The sequence below is a fragment of the Hippopotamus amphibius genome, chromosome 14 (genome assembly GCF_030028045.1).
Source record: "Hippopotamus amphibius kiboko isolate mHipAmp2 chromosome 14, mHipAmp2.hap2, whole genome shotgun sequence".
Taxonomy (NCBI): domain Eukaryota; kingdom Metazoa; phylum Chordata; class Mammalia; order Artiodactyla; family Hippopotamidae; genus Hippopotamus; species Hippopotamus amphibius.
The window spans coordinates 80,122,495-80,142,713 of NC_080199.1; the positions used below are offsets into that span (position 1 = coordinate 80,122,495).

The 20,219-nt window shown below is 37.9% G+C and overlaps 1 protein-coding gene across 1 annotated transcript in view; it reads left to right on the top strand.

Annotated features, from left to right (window-relative positions):
* The window catches only part of PSPC1 (paraspeckle component 1), a 71,273-nt gene extending 64,389 nt beyond the window's left edge, over window positions 1-6,884 (top strand). The window contains exons 7-9 of the mRNA XM_057707063.1: window positions 677-734; window positions 4,165-4,334; window positions 6,401-6,884. Of these exons, the coding sequence (XP_057563046.1) occupies window positions 677-734; window positions 4,165-4,334; window positions 6,401-6,586 (414 nt within the window). The 3' untranslated portion in view covers window positions 6,587-6,884. The remainder of the gene's footprint in view (window positions 1-676; window positions 735-4,164; window positions 4,335-6,400) is intronic.
* Window positions 6,885-20,219: the final 13,335 nt, after the last annotated feature.

A 20,219-nucleotide genomic window follows, 5' to 3' on the forward strand; every position in this document is an offset into this window, starting at 1 on the left:
TGCCAACTGTGTGATCATACTTACTTTTCCGAGAAAAATTCTTGTTCAAATAAAGGAAGCAATATTATGTCGAGCTTTCAGTAATTGCTTGTGTATAGTGGAGGCTTTTATGGTATATCTGTAGGTCCTGGGTGAAATAATTCCTGAGTACCTGAATAAAAATGCAAAGGTGAATTATAAGATTTCAAAAATGAAAATTGTCTATAATCTTATTTTTGGTTTAGTGCCCCACAGCTGTTTGTGCTGTATGTTTGAGTACATTTGATATGAAAGTGGTAACTGTCATTTCTGTTTTAAGACTTTAGAGACTTGGGAGGGAAAAATAGTGGGTCCTGGAGGTTATTATTATTAGATTTTTCTTCTCTTAGAATCTAGGCATGTGTGTATAATCTCTTGGAAGAATGATATTAAAGCTCTCCTGTAACAGATTTTATGTATGACTCACTGATGATACAGCAACATAGACTGGGCGCTCTAAGCACTCACAGTATGTTAACCGACCCTGGTAGACTGAGTTTTCTTTTCAGTGTTCTTATGAAGTAAATGATGTTGGAAATTAAGAAAAAAATTTAATGGATCATGATGTCCCAATTTATTCTTTTCTTTTTGATTTTAGATGGGAAATGTAAAGTCCTAAGACCGATAGGTTGACTGTGACAACTATGTTTACTTACAGAGAGAACAGGAAATGAGAATGGGTGATATGGGTCCCCGTGGAGCCATAAACATGGGAGGTAGGGATTTGAAGCAGAGGCTTCTGTCACTTACTTGTCATTTTTCAGGGAACTGTACATGCTGTTTGTGGTATCTACATATGAGTAACAAAAATTTGGAACCAGCATTTGGAAGTGGTGAAATTTCTTACATATATTAATGAGAAAAAAAATACCAATATATTAAAAATACATGCCTAGGAAGAACATTTTTACTTTGTTTGAAAGCCAAAGATGTAGTATATTTTAATAGGTATAACAAAGGAAACCTGTAAACAGGTTTTGATAAACGACCTGAAACCTGTTGTCATCACATGGTATAATAAAGCTATGTTGTTGCATTTTAAAAAATCAGTTTTCATGCCTTGAAATTTGTTTTTTTTTTTTACCTTGGAATTTAGATAGTTTCTGAGTTGTAGTGTCTTTAAACTTCTTGAGAGTATTTTATGAATTTCTATTTTAAGGTAACTTTTTGTGTAACTTCGAAGCTATTTTTATTCATTTTACTGAATGTTTATTTTGCCCTGACCCACAGCATTGTGCACAGAAATGCACTGTCTGGAGACATCTATGGCTTGTCAAGTAAATGAGATGTGTCTTGCATACTTAGGCTGATGTATGTCTTCAGAGTTGATGTGACGTTTTTAAGAAAGTGCCGCTATTAGCGTCTTTAATGTTGATGGCTTGTATAACCAGGTTGTCAGGGCAGCAATATCAAGTAAATAGGCTAAGGGGCAAATATGTACGGGGTGTTGTTTTTATGAAATTTGAACTGTCGTACATTTGAAAATTTGATAAATAATAAGTTTTTATATATTAATTTCACGTCCCACAGAAGATGAGGTTAGAGTCTTTACTTAAGTCAGATGTACATATTGTTGTAAAGATGACATTTCCTTAACATTCCACTCTGCATCTGGAATTCTCAGAGGAAATCCACGCTGTGCTTAGAATGTATACGTAGTGTGTGGAATAGGAAATCTCAAAGCATCTAATAAGTGGATCAAGCATTTTCCATGACCAAGCCCCCCTCTCCCATGCCAGTTCCTTTGCCATTGCCAGTTAGATAATCTAAATCGTTTAACACAACGGTTTAGTGTTTACTTTGTCACTTTTCTTATCTACCAAAAAGTAGTTACTGAGCATCTCTTGTATGTAAAGGAAGCATGAAACATGACCCTTAACCAAAAAAACTTAATTGTGAAGTTAGTACAATGGATACATGAAAAAAGTTAGTGAACCAAGAGTACCTGAGAAGTTCTAAATTAGGAAGCACAGTTGAGGGTATATTAATATACAAGTAATTCAGTATTTGTCTTTTTCAGAGTGAATTGTGGGCTGGTATATAATATAATCCAGTTGGATTTAAGGATTTTAAGTGTGAGGTTGTTATGATTGTAGGTAGTTTTAAAATGTCATTGTCATTATTAGATCGTCATTAACATCAGAACCAAACTTGAAATATTTCTGATGTTTCAAAGAGCATGAAAACATTCTGACTTTCTTCGTGATTAGCAACTTTATTAGGAGAGATGGGAGGATACACCTTTAGATTCCTTATTTAGTTAGAAATTTAAGAGAATTAAAAATTTTGATGGCATTTTGTTCACCAGAGAACCACGTTTACATTTGAGCACTTAATTAGCTCCTCTGACAACCACTCCATTTAATTTTCTCCTCTTTACATTTTATTCGAAGTGAGGCTTTATCCTCATGGTAGTTATAGATCCATAACTGTCATGCCAGGTGAATGTCACTGTTAAGTTGGGTAAACTGTCATATCCTGTCAAGTTGTATGGATGAAACGTGACAGTAGATTTTCTGGTGTGTACCAGAGATTTTACCAGTGTGTACCTAGTAGAACATAGTTTATAAAACTGCTTTTCAGGGGACCAGGTAATTCGAACATTCCTTAGATCTTTAAATTTAGTCTAATTACAGCCATTTGGTAGAAGACATAATTACTAAAAATAAGCATCTACCTCAACTATTGATAGTTGGAAATATTTTTTATTTATTTTATTATACCCATACTTACATAGTTATATTTGTATCTCACAAGTTAGGTGTGATAATTATGTTCTTTTAAAAGAGAAGAAAACCTAATCATTGATCTGCTTTTTTTGGAGAAAGTTGAGGTAACATTCCTTCTGGATGCTGTCTCTACCCTTCCTCATTTCCCTTGTGGGAGATGTTGTAGTCTGGTAAAAATTCTTAGTTATAGCTGTCCTGAGGGAATAGAAATATTCTTGGATAGTTGAAGTGTAGATTTACTAGCAGGAACTTTCTGGGATTAAGGAACTACTTCCTTCCCTAGAAAGTGGCTGGGATCTTGGGGACTGGATTCAGAAGGAGCAGGAGCGTGTTGCTGGCGGCTGGCAGGGAGTCAGACTCCTTCCTCTCAGCTGACCCCTGGGCTCGGCCATGTGCAGACTTGAGCTGCGCTGGGTACTGTGTAGAGTTATGAGTTTGAATGAAAACTTCCACTCCTATTATAATGTGTTTTTGAGAAATTGAGTTCTGAATGTCATGAAATTGACTAGATAATGAAATAACTAGGAGAAAACTAGAATCAGTTTTTTCATGAATTTTTAATGATGAACAACTATGAGTACTTTAAAAATTAAAAAAAGTTCAAAGAGGATAGCTAAAAATGTATTTGAGGCCATTATAAGTGTAGTATTACAGTTTAAACATTATTGTAGTTAACATGAGTCAGGTGGATGGATGTCTTTTGATGAAGAAATTTGAAGTATCCGATTGTTCTCATTTCCAGAATTTCAGCATGTCAAAAAAAAGCTGTATTAATATTTTATCCGTATTCAGTTGCAGTTGCTTTTAGAAATAAGTTTTGTCATGATGAGTCATTTCAGTTTTTTTGTTTCTGTTGCATATTTCTGTATAAAGTTAAAAAAGAGTACCTCTTATAATTTTGGGAGATGTTCAGTAATGATATAAGAGTCATTTTATTTGCAGTGAACTTTATACACACAAACACACACGATGAAATGGTTTCTCTCGTCACAATTTAATATAATTTACATGTTAGCATTTTTAGTCATGACTATAAGAAAATTAAGTGGTTTCCTAGGTGTGCTAATCCTTTGCCGTTAATTTAAACTGGTAGAGAGTTGCCACCACTCATAAGGGAGTATTTGGTTAAAAAGCAGACAAAGCAAATAATACTGATTTTTTTATTTTAAAGAAAACGTACAAGCTTTTATAGACTCAGATGTGCCCAAATAATTGATAGTTTTCTCATTTTTGTTTTATGTACTTTTGTTTAGCAAATGTATTGCTCTATCAGAGTAGATAATTGAGTGTCACATTCTCAAGGAAGAAAAATGATTTTGATAATAGTCTTGTTTTATAGATTGCCTAAGTATTGTTAAATTTTAAATGTTTACTCAACTAAGCTAGGACAGCTCTAAGTATAGATTGTTTTGCATAGATGCGTTTAGCCCAGCACCTGCTGGTAACCAAGGGCCTCCTCCAATGATGGGTATGAATATGAACAGCAGAGCAACTATACCTGGCCCGCCAATGGGTCCTGGTCCTGCCATGGGGCCAGAAGGAGCTGCAAATATGGGAACTCCAATGATGCCAGATAATGGAGCAGTGGTAACGTATCATAACGTTATTGTGATTATGTTCAGTAATACCTGCTTCTGCCCCAAAGGTAACTTCACACTTAACATAATTTGGCATCATTTGTTTTGTCAGTAAAGGTTAATATCCAATGAGAAGAATTAATTTTGTGCAGTTAGATTGATTCATGACCGGCAGTTGTTTAGTATCCCAAGAGTTAGAGTTGTGACCCGTGGCCCGCGCTTGTGCCGAGCATACCGCAGATGTGTGTTAATACAGTCATTCTGCAGCGACCTTAATTTGTATGCCCCTCTTGTCAGCATTCAGTGTAACGGCCAGCAGTTTTGTGGTTGTGTTTATCCTGTGTGGACTCCTTACCTTTGGTGGGGTACAAAACCCCAATATGTGTGAAAACACACTTTTCTGTAATTTTTCATAAAAAAATCACTTGGGAGTAATTTCAGAGAATTTAGAATGTAAGAAATTTACATTAAAGTTTAAAAATATGTTTTAAACTTACACTGTTCCATTCTTAGTATAGTCTTACTAATTATAATTACATTTTGTCACCAAATTTAAAGTAGACAATTTCATATCTTTGAGAGTGTGAAGATATCTTTGTGTGGGTTAAATATTATAAAAACGTTTTTTTGTTGCAATTTATATTATATTTGGGTATCAGCAGCAAGACTGATACTATTTTTCATTTCCCTTAAAATCTGTCAGTATTTAAATGAGACATTATATGGTAAAACATTTTCTCATTTTGTTTTTGTTAATGGTTGTGCTAAGTAATGTTTAGAAAAGGAAATTAGTTGATTGTGTATTTGAAAAAGTTCAGTTTCGGAACTGAAGGCACCATTGCTAAGAAAGAAAAGGTGCTGCTGTTAAACTCAGACCTGCCATCAGCTCTAACCATCCTTATCTCAGAGATGTGAGCAGTGAATGTGTGTCTTAGAACTGACAGATGTAGTGTTCTATTATTTTAAAATTTATTTATTTTAAATACAGTCTTTTAAGAATATGGACAGATTAGATATGCTAACAGGTTTTTTAAATGAGTGTTTACATGGGGAGATACGAGACTGTGATCAGGTCAGATGGTGTGTACCTGTTTCCTTCAGTGGAGGCTTATTTCATAGTAAAATATCTGAGAGCTAGTAAAAACTTGTAAATACTTCGGTTAAGTTTTGTATAGCATATAATCAGCAGAGACTTAAAAGTAAAAGTAACTCACCTGCTTTTCCCTCTTAGTCTTTTTCACAGTGATATTTTACTACTGCATGTAGGGAGTTCTGTTCAAACTTTGAGATTAATATATGTGGTTATTACTGTGAAGTTTTTCAAAATACATAATTCAAGTGTTTAATTCTGCCATTAGTAGTACATGCTAATTGTCAGCTTTTAAAAACTAAATCTATTTTCCCAGTAAGTCTTTCTAGAAAAACCTCAAAAGTTTTCATACTGAAATTATAACTATGTTTGATAACTAGTGCTTTCTGTGTTAAGAGCATTGCTCTTAAAATTTTTATATTTACTTTTTCAGTGTTATGCTGCTCCCCAGTTCTGATTTTTATAAAACAGTATTTTTATTACATAGCACTGTTACATGCAGTATAAAATTTAATGAAAAAGAGCGAGGGAATTCCCTGGCTGTCCAGTGGTTAGAACTTGGCACTTGGCTGTCACTGCTGAGGGCCCGGGTTCAATCCCTGGTTGGGGAACTAAGATCTTACAAGCCACATGGCACGGCCAAAAAAACAAAATTTTTTTTTAAATAAAGAAGAGAGATCAGAACAGTATAATAATAACTAATTAGGTTTAAGATGGCATTCACTTCATAAAATCAGTTCTTTTTTCATGAAATTGGGGCATAGCCGTAGCAAAATGTAACTCTTCATTCAGATGCTTTTACTTTTTATTTTTTAAACATAGTAACTAATTAAATTGCTCCTTTCTTCCTTCTATGTGTGATCCTGATTCTGCTGGACTTTCTGCTGAACTTCATGACACCACCACTTGGGATTTTGCCAATTTTTCTTGTCACTTACATTTGGCGTGTTCCAAATGGACTTCACATTTATTATGTGGTATTATAGCACAATGATAGATTTCCGCAAGGACCACCGTCTCAGATGGGATCACCTATGGGTAGTAGAACAGGTTCTGAGACCCCCCAAGCACCGATGAGTGGTGTAGGTCCTGTTAGTAGTGGTCCTGGTGGTTTTGGTAGAGGAAGCCAAGGGGGCAACTTTGAAGGCCCTAATAAGCGTCGTAGATATTAAACATTCTTCCATTCCTATTTAGAGGGAAAAAATACACTTTTACCTGTTACCGAGAAGAAATGGTTTTATTGTTATTGTATGTAGACTTTAAAGTTTTTTTGTTTTGTTTTGTTTTTGTAAAACTTGAGGTTTTTGTATTTTTCTTTATTCATAAGCTTGTAGATTAGAATGGTAATGATGATCCCCTCATCATTGTGAATGTTCAAATGTGTTTGTGACTTCAGCTGAATATAAGTATGCCATAGTACTGTGAATTCTGTGTAGTTAATCTCAATAAAGAAATCATCTTGGATAATTTTAAAATGTTATTAGTGGTATTCTCTTATAGTTTTACTAAACTTTGCTGTAACAGTAATACTTTGGTTGCTTTAACTAATCCCAGTCATTTAAAAATGAAAATGATTCTCTGTTTTTTAGTTTATGCAAGTTGCCCTGAAGATAGAAGCGTAGTGACAACTGATGTCAGTGAGGGGCCGGCAGGGTAGTACATCGGGGAGGGCGGGTGTGGGCATTACTCTGTGTGCACCATTGATGTCCTGTGGAATCAGAGTTGCTGTCTACATTTCACATAGATTCTGAATATTCACATATTCTGAGGAGGGATATTAAGGTTGTCTTTGTCCTGTGCTGATTTTTCCAAATAAATCTTTTGAATCTTGAAAAAAAAAAAAACTGTTTGAAGGCAGATCTCTTTTGCTTATAAAATAACGTCTATTTTTAATCTAATCTGCTCGTTGGTGTCAATATCTAGATCTTACCCTTTAAATTTTCTTTAAAATCAAACAATACTGTTAGGTTGGATGTTAGGTGAGGATTTGCTGTGTGATTTAGAAGAAATTGGGCACTTTTGAGCATGTTGATTTCTAGAAGTGTTCAAGGTGGCCTGACTCTGCAGGGTTGTGAATGTTCTCCTGTCATTCAGGAGTCTCTCCAGCAGAACTTGTCTGACAGGCTAGGTGTGCTTGTCTCCCAGGAATACAGCTCAAGTGGTGGTTTTAAAAAACAGAATTAACTTGCAGATGCTAGTGTTCTGGAATCAGAATAGATCTCTCTCCTATCAAATACATGCTTTGAAGATTGATTTTCAATAGTATGGAGAAACATCACATTATGATTTTTATTCCAAAACAGAGTCCTCGTTATATTTAAAATTTTGTGTTGGTCATGTTTAAAGTAGCATTTGCGGAATCACGTAGTTAACGTAAACCACAAATCTGAGGCATTAGGCATTGGTCATAGCATAGTTATTTCTCACATAACATATTAGTGTGTTACTATATCATGCTTTTAGCATTTTTCTTAAGAATAATTTGCTTTTTTAAAGCGAACAGTGTGTAAATATTACCTCTCATCTTTGCATGGTTTCTGTTTTTGCTGGAAGGCAAACTTTGGAAAGAAAGAAGTTTGGTTACTTTTATTTAAATTCTTGCATAAAAGCAGTTGAGTGTAAAGCATGATTCAGATACATGCTTTTGTATCAAATTTTTCTTATGTACTATTTTATATTCTATTTTTTAGACAACAGTATGGCTGGAATTATTTTCTAAAATTTGCACTATTCTTTTGTTTTTGGCAAATCTTTGAAAACATGATATGGACATAAAATAATAGAGACTCATTCTCTGTGAGTGTGAGCTGGCATGGGGTGGGATTTGTTGTGATTTATGACATTAATTGCAGTGTGGGGAGTTTTAACATCAGCTGTGACTTTTAAGTGGTGTCTCTTGCAGCTAAATATACCTTTCTCATCACCTGTATTTTTATTCTTACAGTCCTCAGGTAATTTTTAGCATTGTATTTTGCTTCAAAGCTGAATTAAGATTGAGAGAAACTTTATCCTTGATTGTAATACCAAGCTATCTTTGGCCAAGGCTGTGAAATTCTATACGATTCATTCAAGAACATTTGAAAGCATTGCACAAAGAGATGCCCTAATCTCCTGAACTTTCTAGTGTCCGGCTCACTCTGGCTCCAAGAACAGAGCTCTACACAGCTTTTTCCCTGCATCGAGAAAGTCCTTGTTCCAGTTCTTACCAAGTTTACCCTGGAAACAGTCAGCTTCTGAGTGACAGTCAAGTGGAGCATCTGTGAACTCCTAGTTACTCAGGTTTTAGTGTTTTTGTGCATTGAAACAACTTTGTGGCTCGCTCAGTCATTTTTTTTTCTTGTGAAAGAGTATACCAAGGAAGACGTTTGAATGTCATTTGCTTAAAACTGGTAGATATAAAAATAAGGAATAGCATTGGCTTTTATAAGTAAGTGTGAATTTGTCATATATGCTCCCATAATTCTTTCCATAAAAAGATAATATGAAACAGTTTTAGTATTATGTAACATCATAATATTATGTTTCTTTTTGTGTAATGATTTGAAACACCGAACTTAACCGTCTACAGGATTTAGGTTTCATATGCTATTATTACCATGCACAAAATAAAGGAATACCCATTTTCCTAACTGTTTTATTTTAGCAGTGTATTTTGTTAATTTCCCTGTTTTTGTTTATTTTGGTAATAAATGTATTCATTTTCTTCAGTTTTTAAAGAATTATTGGTTCACTTGTATTTCATAAAGCTTAATTTGTTATTCTTCATTAGTTTTCAGATTTTTCTGATTAAAATCAGTGCTGAGCATTCATTGAAAGAGGTTAAATATTTGTTTCTAATCCTACAGTATCAGTAATGGAGAAAAATCACTGTTTTACCTGGAATTGCCATGTAATAGAAATAGAGGTTATCAGCAGTGACAGTAACTGAATTGGATCTTGTTTCTCAAATACTAGTTGAAATTATACCATCACATTATATTCAGAAACATACTTGTTGAATATTTCAGAACCTTGGTGTTACATGTAAACTTTGTAATAATTGCTAAATGTCACGATGAATGGTTAATAGTCACTTAATGATTTGGGGCAGGGTTTATAATTACATCTTAGATTCTGAACGGGAGAGAACATAAATTTGTGATTGAAAGGAAATGTTTTGTGAAAGAATGTGATCAAATGTATGTTTAAATCTTTAAAAAACTTGCTATTTAGTGTCAAATGGTACTAGTCAGAAGTGGAAGGGAAACTTGTAAAAATAGAGGAGATTTCCTGGGGAATAGTGTGATATTTAAATATGGTGTTTTTGTTGTTTTGTTTCATTGGTATGTTAAGAGTTTTGTTACAATATCCAATAATATGTTAAAATATATTCCTGAAATTTGAGAGGGTAGCAGTGATTTTAAAGTCAGGCTTACTTTCAAGAGTAAGGTAGTGAACACCCACATACCTGACTCCTGGATCCCACAGCTGTAACTGTTTTCCTGTCTTTACTTCCTAGTTGGTTAGATATTCCTAGACAGGGAGCTGGGGGAGGGACTACTTCAGAGTTAGTAGCCTGGCCATCTCTTAAGTGGTGGAGCCCAGCGTGGTTATTTCATCTAAATAAATCATGACTAAATGAATTGACAGTAGTTTCATGTTTTCCAAGAGCATTATTTCCGTTCCAGCACCCTTCATTACTAAATTAAAAAAAATGGGAAACAGTTGTAGTGTGAGTAAAATGTTGTTTTTCCCAGTTGTGTAAAATGAAGTATGCATACTGTTTCCCAGTTGAACCTGGGTAAGTAATTTATGGAATGTCACTCTGGGAAAAGAGCAATTTCACTATTCTTATAGTATCTGATCTTGAATTTTTAAAATAGTTTTCTGATCTTTGTAATCAGGATTTAGGCGTTTTATATTGTATTACTTCTTTTTTTTAATCAATAGCACTATCTTCTGAGTACAGGAAAACGTATTTTGAAAGCTTCTTTTGTTTCCTTGTTCACTTAACGTTATTACTGATTGAAGTTTGAATCTTATAGGACTGAATATTTAAAGGTCCAGAGTGCTGGGTTCCTTTGGGCATATTATTTAACCTTTTGTCTTTTTCTATAAAGCCATGTTTTGGTTGTAAATATCTTTAAGGAATTTTTTTTTTTTGGTTGAAACTTAGATTATATTTTTATTTACCTGGTGGAATTAGCAGTGTGTATTTTTTTTTGTTTTATGGTATTTTTAATAAGAGAAGCTTTTATTTTTTTAGATGAAGGATATCGCATTACTTAAGAGTAATATAGCCAGAGTTCATAATACACATCTAAAAAAATTCTTTTTCAAATATTGGGTTGGCCAAAAAGTTCGTTCGGAAATGAACTTTTTGGCCACCCCAGTATATTGTATTATGGCTCAGATCACTGTTATAACTACCACCTGCTCCTCTGCTACAGATACTGTATTTTGTTGACTCTGTTTATTTTAAAATCTTCAGTTAGAATTACTGTTTAATTTGTCATTCGAAATTAAAGCATTGAATTTCAGAAGAGATGGTATTCTGCTTGTAAATGTCAATTCTGTTTCATAGAACATAATCGCCCAAATTTCATGCAAGGCCCTTCTGTCTAAAAATTAAGACTCCATAAGAAGTGTACTTAGTTTGAATACATGATTTTTTCTTTTTAATATTCCTTACTTTTTTCAAAAGTATAAAAAATAAATGGTTTTTAGTTACTCATTAAATACAAGGGCCTTACACTGATTGCTTGAGTAATAGTGGAAGTGGACCTTACATGTTTTAAATGGCTCACATAAGCGTGTTGGTGGTGTTGAAGGTTTTGGAATTGATGTCTGTACCTGGAATTTGTCTCTAGCCCTGAAATTGTCATTACAGAATCAAATTCATTTTTATTATGTGTTATATATACATCTCAGTTGAAGGTAGAAAATGTGTATGTATGAGGTAGTATAAAAACCTTAAATGAGTAGCCGCAGAAATCCATAATGTTTCATGTCATATTTGTGACCGAATGTCTGAGATGCATTCTTCCTGGAGTTCTGACTTCTTTTATGCAAAATGTCAGCCAGCCAGTCTTCTGTGAATGAGATTTTGCCTATGTTTATCTTTTCCACGTTCGGCCCAAGTTACATACATTTTTATTTTTGTATGCTTGTTTGAAAAATGAATTTTTTGCAAATTATTCATATTATCTAATACATGAAAATAGAGAAACCATCTTATTGTACATTTTGCCAGAATAATTTTAGTTAATTTCTGCTCAGGGTATATTTAAATTACTAGATAATGTAAATTCATATCAAATGTGATACATTGCTTAGATTTACAAGTGTGACCTGGTGTTTTTATGTATTAAGAAAAAGTAATCAGCTTCACCTAGCGATTCTCTTTTAATAATTTCTGACCTTTTTGGTGTTGGAGGCAATAGTACTTGCTCAGTGGTTATTTCGTCTATAATATTCTCTTTGAGTTGGTTAGAATATTCACATTTTCATGGATGTGGTTAGAATATTATAAACAGAATAACTGGAGCCAGCAGCTTAGCAAGCTGAGTGTAATAGTTGGCGTAATTGTCTACAAAGTGGCACTTTCTCAGTCATAGAGAATGTATGGGAGCCCTGCCACGCAGTCTCACTGTTTGTTGGTTTGTTGTACCTGATTCTGTGTTGAGAGGTCCTGCTGTATTTTGGACCCTTTTCCCAGTGCTGCGATACAACAGTGGGGGAAATCCCTGCTTCAAATTAAAGCACGGGAGCCATGGGTGTCCCTCTGCAGTGATGGTGCTCACACTGAGTGTGCATTAGAATCATCCGGAGTGCTCATTAAAACATGTTTCTGGGCGCTGTCCTAGAGTTTCTGATGCAGCAGATCTCAGGTGGAGCTAAATCATGGGCATTTCCTAACAAGTTTCCCAGGTGATAACCATATGTTGGGTCTGGGGGCCCTGCTCCGAGGACCTCTGTTCTAAGCTGTTACTCTAAAGAGGCACAGTGATGATGTTGGTTGGTTGGTTGGTTATTGGTGGTGGAGGCGTAGTTGATTGGCCGGGTACATTGTATGCTGTGTAGGACCCCTGGCTAATCACTGAGACAAACCAAAACACTCGGAAGCTTTTCCAGCTAGTGCCAACTGGCAGGATGCAAAAAGTCCATCGTTCTTGACCAGGCTGTGCCATGGCTTTTGAGTCTTAGACATAATGTGTGCTTATTATATAATGCTCTTTTTGAACTGGGATTTTATTGTTGTGTTCACAGACCTAGTTAATTCAAGGGAAGAGGGAATATAGAGAAATACAAATACATTTTGAAAATTTTGTAAAGTTTTTCACTTAACTGATTTTTCGGCTCTCCTTACCATTATGAGAATGAAGCAGTGTAATAATTTGTATTTGTATTTGAACATGCTTGTGCCAGATGACAGGTGAAGGTGCTAGAAAACTCCTGATCTTTGCTTACCATCCTGGTAAATGTGAATAGAGTGACACTATTTTGATGAATTAAAATGATGGCCTTATTGTGAGCTTGTCTTTTGCTTTTCTAGATTGAGGATAAAGATTTGATAAATGTATTTTCTAAGACCACAGGTATATTTATTAAATGTAATTTCCTTTGCTTTGCAGCTTTGATTTTCCTTACTCAGTTTAGAAAGTAATGCCCACCGAGGAGTTCAATAAATGGGAATTGTTAAGTAATTTTAAGGTAGAGTTATAACCTGCCTTGTGAGACCTTACAAAGATTTATGCTACATATATATGTGATTGAAAGTCTATTCAAAATTATATAGACCTTGAAACAGTGAAGTTGGTCCATAATGAGAGCACATAGTTAATATGTTGATAATAGTTTCCTCAGAAATTGTAACTGTGTTACTGCAAAGAAACAATTGCCTGGTTTGCAGCCTTTTAAATATCCGGGAAGATAGTTTCTAGAACATTGTGGTCTATGTTTCTAAGAATATCTGTGTGTAGAAAAGAAGCATAGAGACTTGTTTCTCACTGTAATCCAGCTGTCTCCTGGGCGCCTCTCTGTCCTGCTTCCCACAGACTAACCCTAACACCAGGAAATCCACTTTGACCACAAGAATTTTTTGTGAGCCAGAAATGGGTGTGGCTCTGGGAAGGCATGTTACCTGTGACCAAGGAAGTCCTCGCATCCACAGACCCCTCCCTCATCTTTATTAAGGAGTCAGATTCCTTGCTCCTTGGGAGTCCGGGACTTAGGAGGCTCAGCTTCTACCCTGAGGTGGTTTATTAACCTTTTTTCCAACAGAATTCTCATGCAGGACAATGAGAGTAAAGCTCTGTTTCATCTAAAGCAAGTTTATGTGGATAGATTTCTAGGTACATTTGTTTTTCCTATTCAGCTGTTTATTACTAGTTTTCTTCAACCAAGAAATGAAGTCCTGTGGCAGTATTTGGATACTACAATGATTATATCTCTACAAAAGTCAGTGCTTAACTATTTTTAGGCACATGAATGCAGAAAAGTGATAAATTTTGAAAAAGAAAACTTTTGCATTCCTGTTTCCAGTCTGTATGTTACCGAAGTTTTCTGATTCAGCTTGTGATTTCCCTGTGCTTCCTGCTGCCCCCGTCCTGTATTCAGTAGCCCCACCATTATCCTTCTGGGAAGCCATGAATGTTTTATGATCTGTTGCTACTGTTTAGATTTATGCATGATTTATTAAGAAAATTTAAAAGACCTGTTTTTGCTTCTTAGCTGTACATTGTGCTTAATGGACCTTTATCTGGAGCCGTTAAATCTTGTAAAATATTTGTAAGAGGAAGATCAGAAGTTCTTCTAAAAGGACATGCTCCAGATTTGGGGGGTGGGAAGTACAATATAAAAAATACATACTCAGATTCTTAATTTCTGCCTTGCAATGTGATGTGCTTATATTTTAGGAAGAGTAAATTTAATCCGTATCCTAATATTTGTGCTTCAAGTGTTAGAGGTAAGGTAAGCTAAGGTATTCACATTATGATCTTTTAGACCAATGACTGGGTGAATTCTCTGGGTTGAAAATACAGACCTGATGCTTTGAATTATCTTGCAATTACTTGAACAACATGGAAGAAGACTGTCTGTGACAACCAGCTTCTAGTCATTCTTTTTTTACAGGTCATATAAGTGTAATACACGTATTCAGTAATTTAGCAACACGTGAAACAGTACTGGTTCCAGCAGCTGCTGTGTGGGCAGTCGTGTCTTGCAGTGTGGGTGCTGCAGACGCAGCTGTGAACGAGCCCACCAGCTCTTGGCGCCCTGGCGCTTGCACTCTAGGTCTGGAGAGACGGACCGACAGGCAGTGGCGGTAACTTATCGCCTGGTCATTTGGGTAGAGAAAATGACAGCTGTGTTAACTGGAAAACCACCATCTCAGGAGATAAGGGACAACGTCCTCTTGACTAGTCTGTGCAGGTAAAACGGAGCTGTGGTGGAGTAAGTGGTGCCGTCAGTCGCTGTGGGGAGCCAACTGTCTCCTGTGATGGCCACAGGTCGCTTTTGAATCTTGGGAACGGGCCGGGTAAGGCTGGGGCTGGGTTTTAATTGTATTATAATTACCTTAAATTCAGTTATTCATTTAGTATTAAGCATATTTGGAACAACTTGGGTATGTGAATTTACGTTTGCATCTTAAGTTTAATGAAATCTAAATACAGATAAGTATTGAAGAAAATTTACCATTTAATTAGATGTGTAAAATATACACAGAATTGCAAAGACTTAGTATGAAGAAAAGAAAGTAAAATATCAATAATTTTTCATATGGCTGCTTGTTGAAATGATAATATTTTGGCTGTATTTGGTTAATAAAGTATACTATTAAGCAAATTTCATCTGTTGCTTTTTCCCCTCCTTCAATGTAGCTTCTAAGACATTTAAAATTTCTTCTTGGTTGCATTATTTTTCTTCTGGGAAATGCTGGTTGGTCTAGGATAGTCAACTGTCAAATTTTGTTCTTTTCCTTACATGATTGTAATCCCCGAATCTTGTTACATAGTCTGCAATTACGAATCTGTTTATTTTTATCTTTTGAAATGAATAACTTGAGGTTGAACTTGAGGATTTGCTAAATAAGTATATGTTCACCATGAGTTGTCAGGGTGAGAGAGCTTTCCGTAGGGTGGCTGGGTGGTGCTTGTGCGGGAGTGGCTGGCGGGGCTGCGCTCCCTGTTCTCAGGAAGTAGTCGTACACATTGTCTACATTTTACTCTCTTCACTTCTGTTGCTTTTCCTTTGTTTATTATCTGCCTGACACTCTCTTCATAAAATATTTAATAAGTCCTAAAGAAGCTTTATTGTCGTACAAGATTTCTCCTAAAGTTTTGTGTGAAATTTCCCCCTTCATTTATTTACTTCATTTAATTCAGGATGTCAGCTCTGAGAAAGTAGGGACCTTATCCATTGTTTAGGTATTTATCTTCATTTCCTAGCAAGTCCTTATTAGATGTTTGATTAGTGAATGACACCGACAGTAGGACAGACTGTACTTACTAGTGAGAATGCCGAAATGAACAAGATACGGCACCTGCTCTCTTGGGATTTGGAGTTTATGGATGTGTATAGAGCTGTAAGCAAGCCGTTAGAAGTAGTAATGACGCGACTGGGAAATGCTCTGAAAACCCAGGAGCGAATGTCCACTCACTCTGGGAAGACTGCACTGAGATGGTCACTTTCGAGCAGGTCTTGAAGGTGAGTAAGTACTTGCCCGTTGTAGGTTTTCAGGCCAGGGTGGGTGGGACAGCTGTGGGGCGGTGAGCATCCAGGGGGGCGCTGTGTGGGGCCGGGTGGAGGAGAAGTGAGGGCTGCTCCCAGCTGTGGAGTCGGAGCTTCGCCTTCTAGGTGTGTGGGTGTCAGGACAGTTAATTTTAAGTACAAGAGTGTCCAGGTCTTAAGTAGAAAGCCGGGAGACCACATAGATCCACTCCCCCATCCCCCACCCCCACCCACACATGTTACTTGAAAGGATCTTTAGTATCTAAGAGAGTTGTTCAGATTCCAGACGAAATATTCCACACGTCAAATGTGTTTAACAGACCACGGTTGGCCTTGTGTCCCTGGGTTCTGTATCCACGGATTTAACTAACAGTTGATTGAAAATTTGGAGGGCGGAAGGGGAATTCCAGAAAGTTCCCCAAAGCACAACCTCAATTTGCCATAGGCACCTATTTACATAACATTTACATTATATTTGGTATCGTAAGTAAAGATATTTAACGTGTAGGAGGGTTGCATGGTTTATATGCAAACACTGTGCCGTTTTATAGAAGAGACTTGGGCATCCTTGGAGTTTGGTATCTGAGAGGGTCCTGGACCCAGTGCCCTGTGCATACCGAGCGGCAGCTAGTGATTTGGTGGGAGAGGGAGGTGCAGGATGGCCTTGCAGTGTCTGGTTTGGGTGCCGGGCTGGTGGTGATGCCCTTTGCTGAGACATGGAAGGTAAGTGTTGAGGCTGGGGGTGAGTGTCACTGCTCCAAGGAGAGGGGACAGATGTCCATTGGGTATCGTCATACTGTATCTTGATTTTGAGTTCCTACAGTGGTTTATTGCCTGGTAAACAGTGAGCTCTCGAGGCTCTGTCATTTATCACTGCAGGGACTGCAGGGCTCTCCTGTCTGGTCCTGCTTTTCTGTCGCTCTTGTTCCTGTTCTCCACACAGTATCTTGTGCTTGCTTCTAAAAGGTTCCTCTCCTGTTCCAAATGCAATACTTCCCCACCTGAATTAAACCCCAGCCACCTCATGGGCCACAGGGCTTTATTGGCTCTGCTCTCAGTGTGTGTTCCGACCCCACCGACCTTTTGCCCTTTGCTCGCTGAGCACTGAGGTGGCTCCTCTGTCTCCCGAGGTCTCTTAAGGAAAAGAAAAGCCTTTCCCCCACCGGATGAGACGTCGCCTCTCCTCTTTCCTGTCCGTGTGTCCGTGTATGGTCTTGTCTGTTTGTGTGTTGTACCCGCTTTTTATTCATCTTTTGTGAACGTTCCCAGTATCATAGCACCGTTGGCACTCGTGTTTCTTGAACTGGTCTGAGGAAAAATCCGGGAGGAAAATAGGGAGTAATGGCATAGACTTAATAGGAGAGGTTTCAGTACCGGCTCGTGTGTGTGGACGAGGGTCCTGGGTTGCTTATTCACTCAGTGGACGGTTGTGGAGCAATTTTCGTCTCAGCCTGTGAATAAATAATGCAGAGAATAGAATCGGTCCCTGCCCACCGTGAGCCTGGAGTGTAGTGGGTGGTGAGGGAAGCCGTGGGGAGAGATGACGAGTTCTTAGACACGGTCATCGTGGCGGAGACTCAACAAGAAGAGCCAGCACAAGTGTGTGAGGCCCAGTTTTTAATAGAATTTGGGAACGTATATACCCTTACGTATGTCTCCATAGAAATATGTCTGAAAAGGAAGTGTGAGGAGAAAGAGGGAAGGAGAGAAAACGTGAAGGGTGTGCATTGGGATGGATGGAGGGAGGGTGTGGTCAGAGAAGACAAGCTTGCACAGTTGCTCTGGGGGCTCGTAACGCTTTCCGCTTCAGGTCCCAGCGCGCGTGCTGTGTGTTGGCCGAGCTGCACACAGTGGAGGCTCCCAGGCCTTCAGGGGAAACGGGAGCACCTGAAAGGCGTCCCCTTCAGGACAGTCAGGTTTCTCTAGTTGAGTGTCTTTTGTGTTGTTAATTCCTGTTCGAGGGTCCTTAAGGCTACCTGCTGCCTTCCACCCCCTTCCTGTGTTCAGTTGTTTGCTTCCATTATTGTGGTCTTTTGGTTAGCATTTATTACTGTTCAATTGGATAGATTGTAAGGTTTTTTAAATTACGTGTAAAATAGGCATTATTTGCTTTTCTGGGTTGCCTTTAAAATGTTTCTAGAAGACGGGTTAGATTAATCCTTTTCTTAATTATATCGTAGATAATACTTAGTCCCTGTGCTTTGGTTTTTGTCTTTCACTTGCTAAATGTGGTTAGTATATTCTTACAGGTCTCCTCAATGGGTATTTTATAGTGAATACAAATATTAATGTGTGCAGGTTAGGAAGCGTCGGGGTGCCGCTGTCTGGGGACCTGCAAGAAGCAGTTTTCTGCTTTCAGTTATCTTCTCTCCTTGACCTCAGAGCTGCTGAAAAGCTGGGAGATGAGTGTATAAAGCACCATTTGGAAAGGATTGAAAAGTGTTTGTAGTTTACATCATGGTGCCATTCAACAGTCAACACCCTATAGTTGTGTATGTTCTCTGACTTCTGTCGGAGGCCAGATAAATGCAATCAAGTTGTTAGACAAACTTCCAGTTATTTTTTTCTGTATAGCTAATATGTAGTATTTGAAATACAAATATATTTTAATACATTTATTTGAGCCATGGTTAAATTTTCTGTTGTTAGACTTAATAGTGTAGAAAGAGAATTGGTTTTTAAGACCAATTAATTAGGTGTTTGAACTATTTAAGTTTTTCATAAACTTCCCAGCATCCTTTATCTTTACCATTGCCTCAGTTTCCCTTGCTCTCATCCCGGTCTCTGGGTGGCCCGCTCCTCACCCCGACCCCCCTGGAGGCCTCGCCTTTCTGCTCCCACCTGAGCTGTCACTGCTAGAAGAGCAGCAGCAGCAACACCGGGCCTGCGGCTCCCGGGCTCTTTGGGACAGTTCATCCTTAGTGACAGTTAGCTGCAGGTCTTCTCCTGTTTGTCCTTTAATCATGTTTTCTTCTGGATGGTGTGTGAGCACATACACTCAGATAGCTTGGCTGCCAGTGCTACCATGAGTGTTGTTCTTTTTAAAAGGAATTTTATCACCTCGTTAAAAATAATGTAGGTGTGAAAATGCTAATGTACCCGTTTTGTTGCTCTCCTGGTATTTGGACACGTGCTAATACTGCACGCGTCTCAGTTGCTCTTGGTGAGCGTCCAGGTTAGTGCGAGGGAGGCGCGGTGGGGATGCTGCACCGCAGGCTCTGAGGAGGCCTGTCGGCTGCACGCAGGGGAGCCTGTGCCTAGTCTCAGGCCAGGGCAGCTGGCGTGGGGTGGATGCGAGGCCCTCCTGCTCCTGAGCAGCGTCAGCTCACGTGGTCAGAGCACAGCCCAGTGACTGGAGCACCGTGCAGGGGAGGGCAGTGAGCACCAGCAGGGCAGCCCCTTCTAACAGGTAGCTTGAGACGCGCGTTGCATCTGCGTGACTTGGGAAACAGATGGAAGAAAGGAAACATTCAAGAAAGCACGTGTGAATGTAGAATAAGTCCTGGAAGCTTGTTATCAGAAAAGAATGCATTTTGTTTTGACGGCCCGTTGGAGTAGGTTACCTGGTATCCCAGTACCCACTTTAAACATCACCTGTTGTGGGCGCAGTTCAGCGGCAGTGCTGGGTATACTTGGCAACTTGATATATGACACACAAAACCTTCTGTCCAGAATTGTTATAGGCAGTTTGCGGAAGAGAATTGGAAATAAGATAAGGTAATTGGGAAGGATTTGCATAGGATGAGTGAGAGGGAGCTCTTGCTTAGGGTGGGAGGGTTATTACAAGGGGAGATTTACTTAATGAGCATGCTCAAGGGTTTGTTAATTTTATAGAAATGGACATTTTAATAAAAATCATTTTACTCATACTTTGTAGAGATGTCCAGATATCATCTCCAAGATGGGTTACATCTTGTTTTAGGAGCAGGTGGTGTCACAGAGGGCCCATTGTGAACAAACACTGGAGGCTAATAAAGGTATATGAAGCGAGAAGTTAGCCACAATGAGACTGGAAAAACTACCCAGCTCTTATTCCTTGATAAAGAACCACTAGGAGTTTTTTGTCAAGAAGAGTGAGGGTCCTGAGATTTG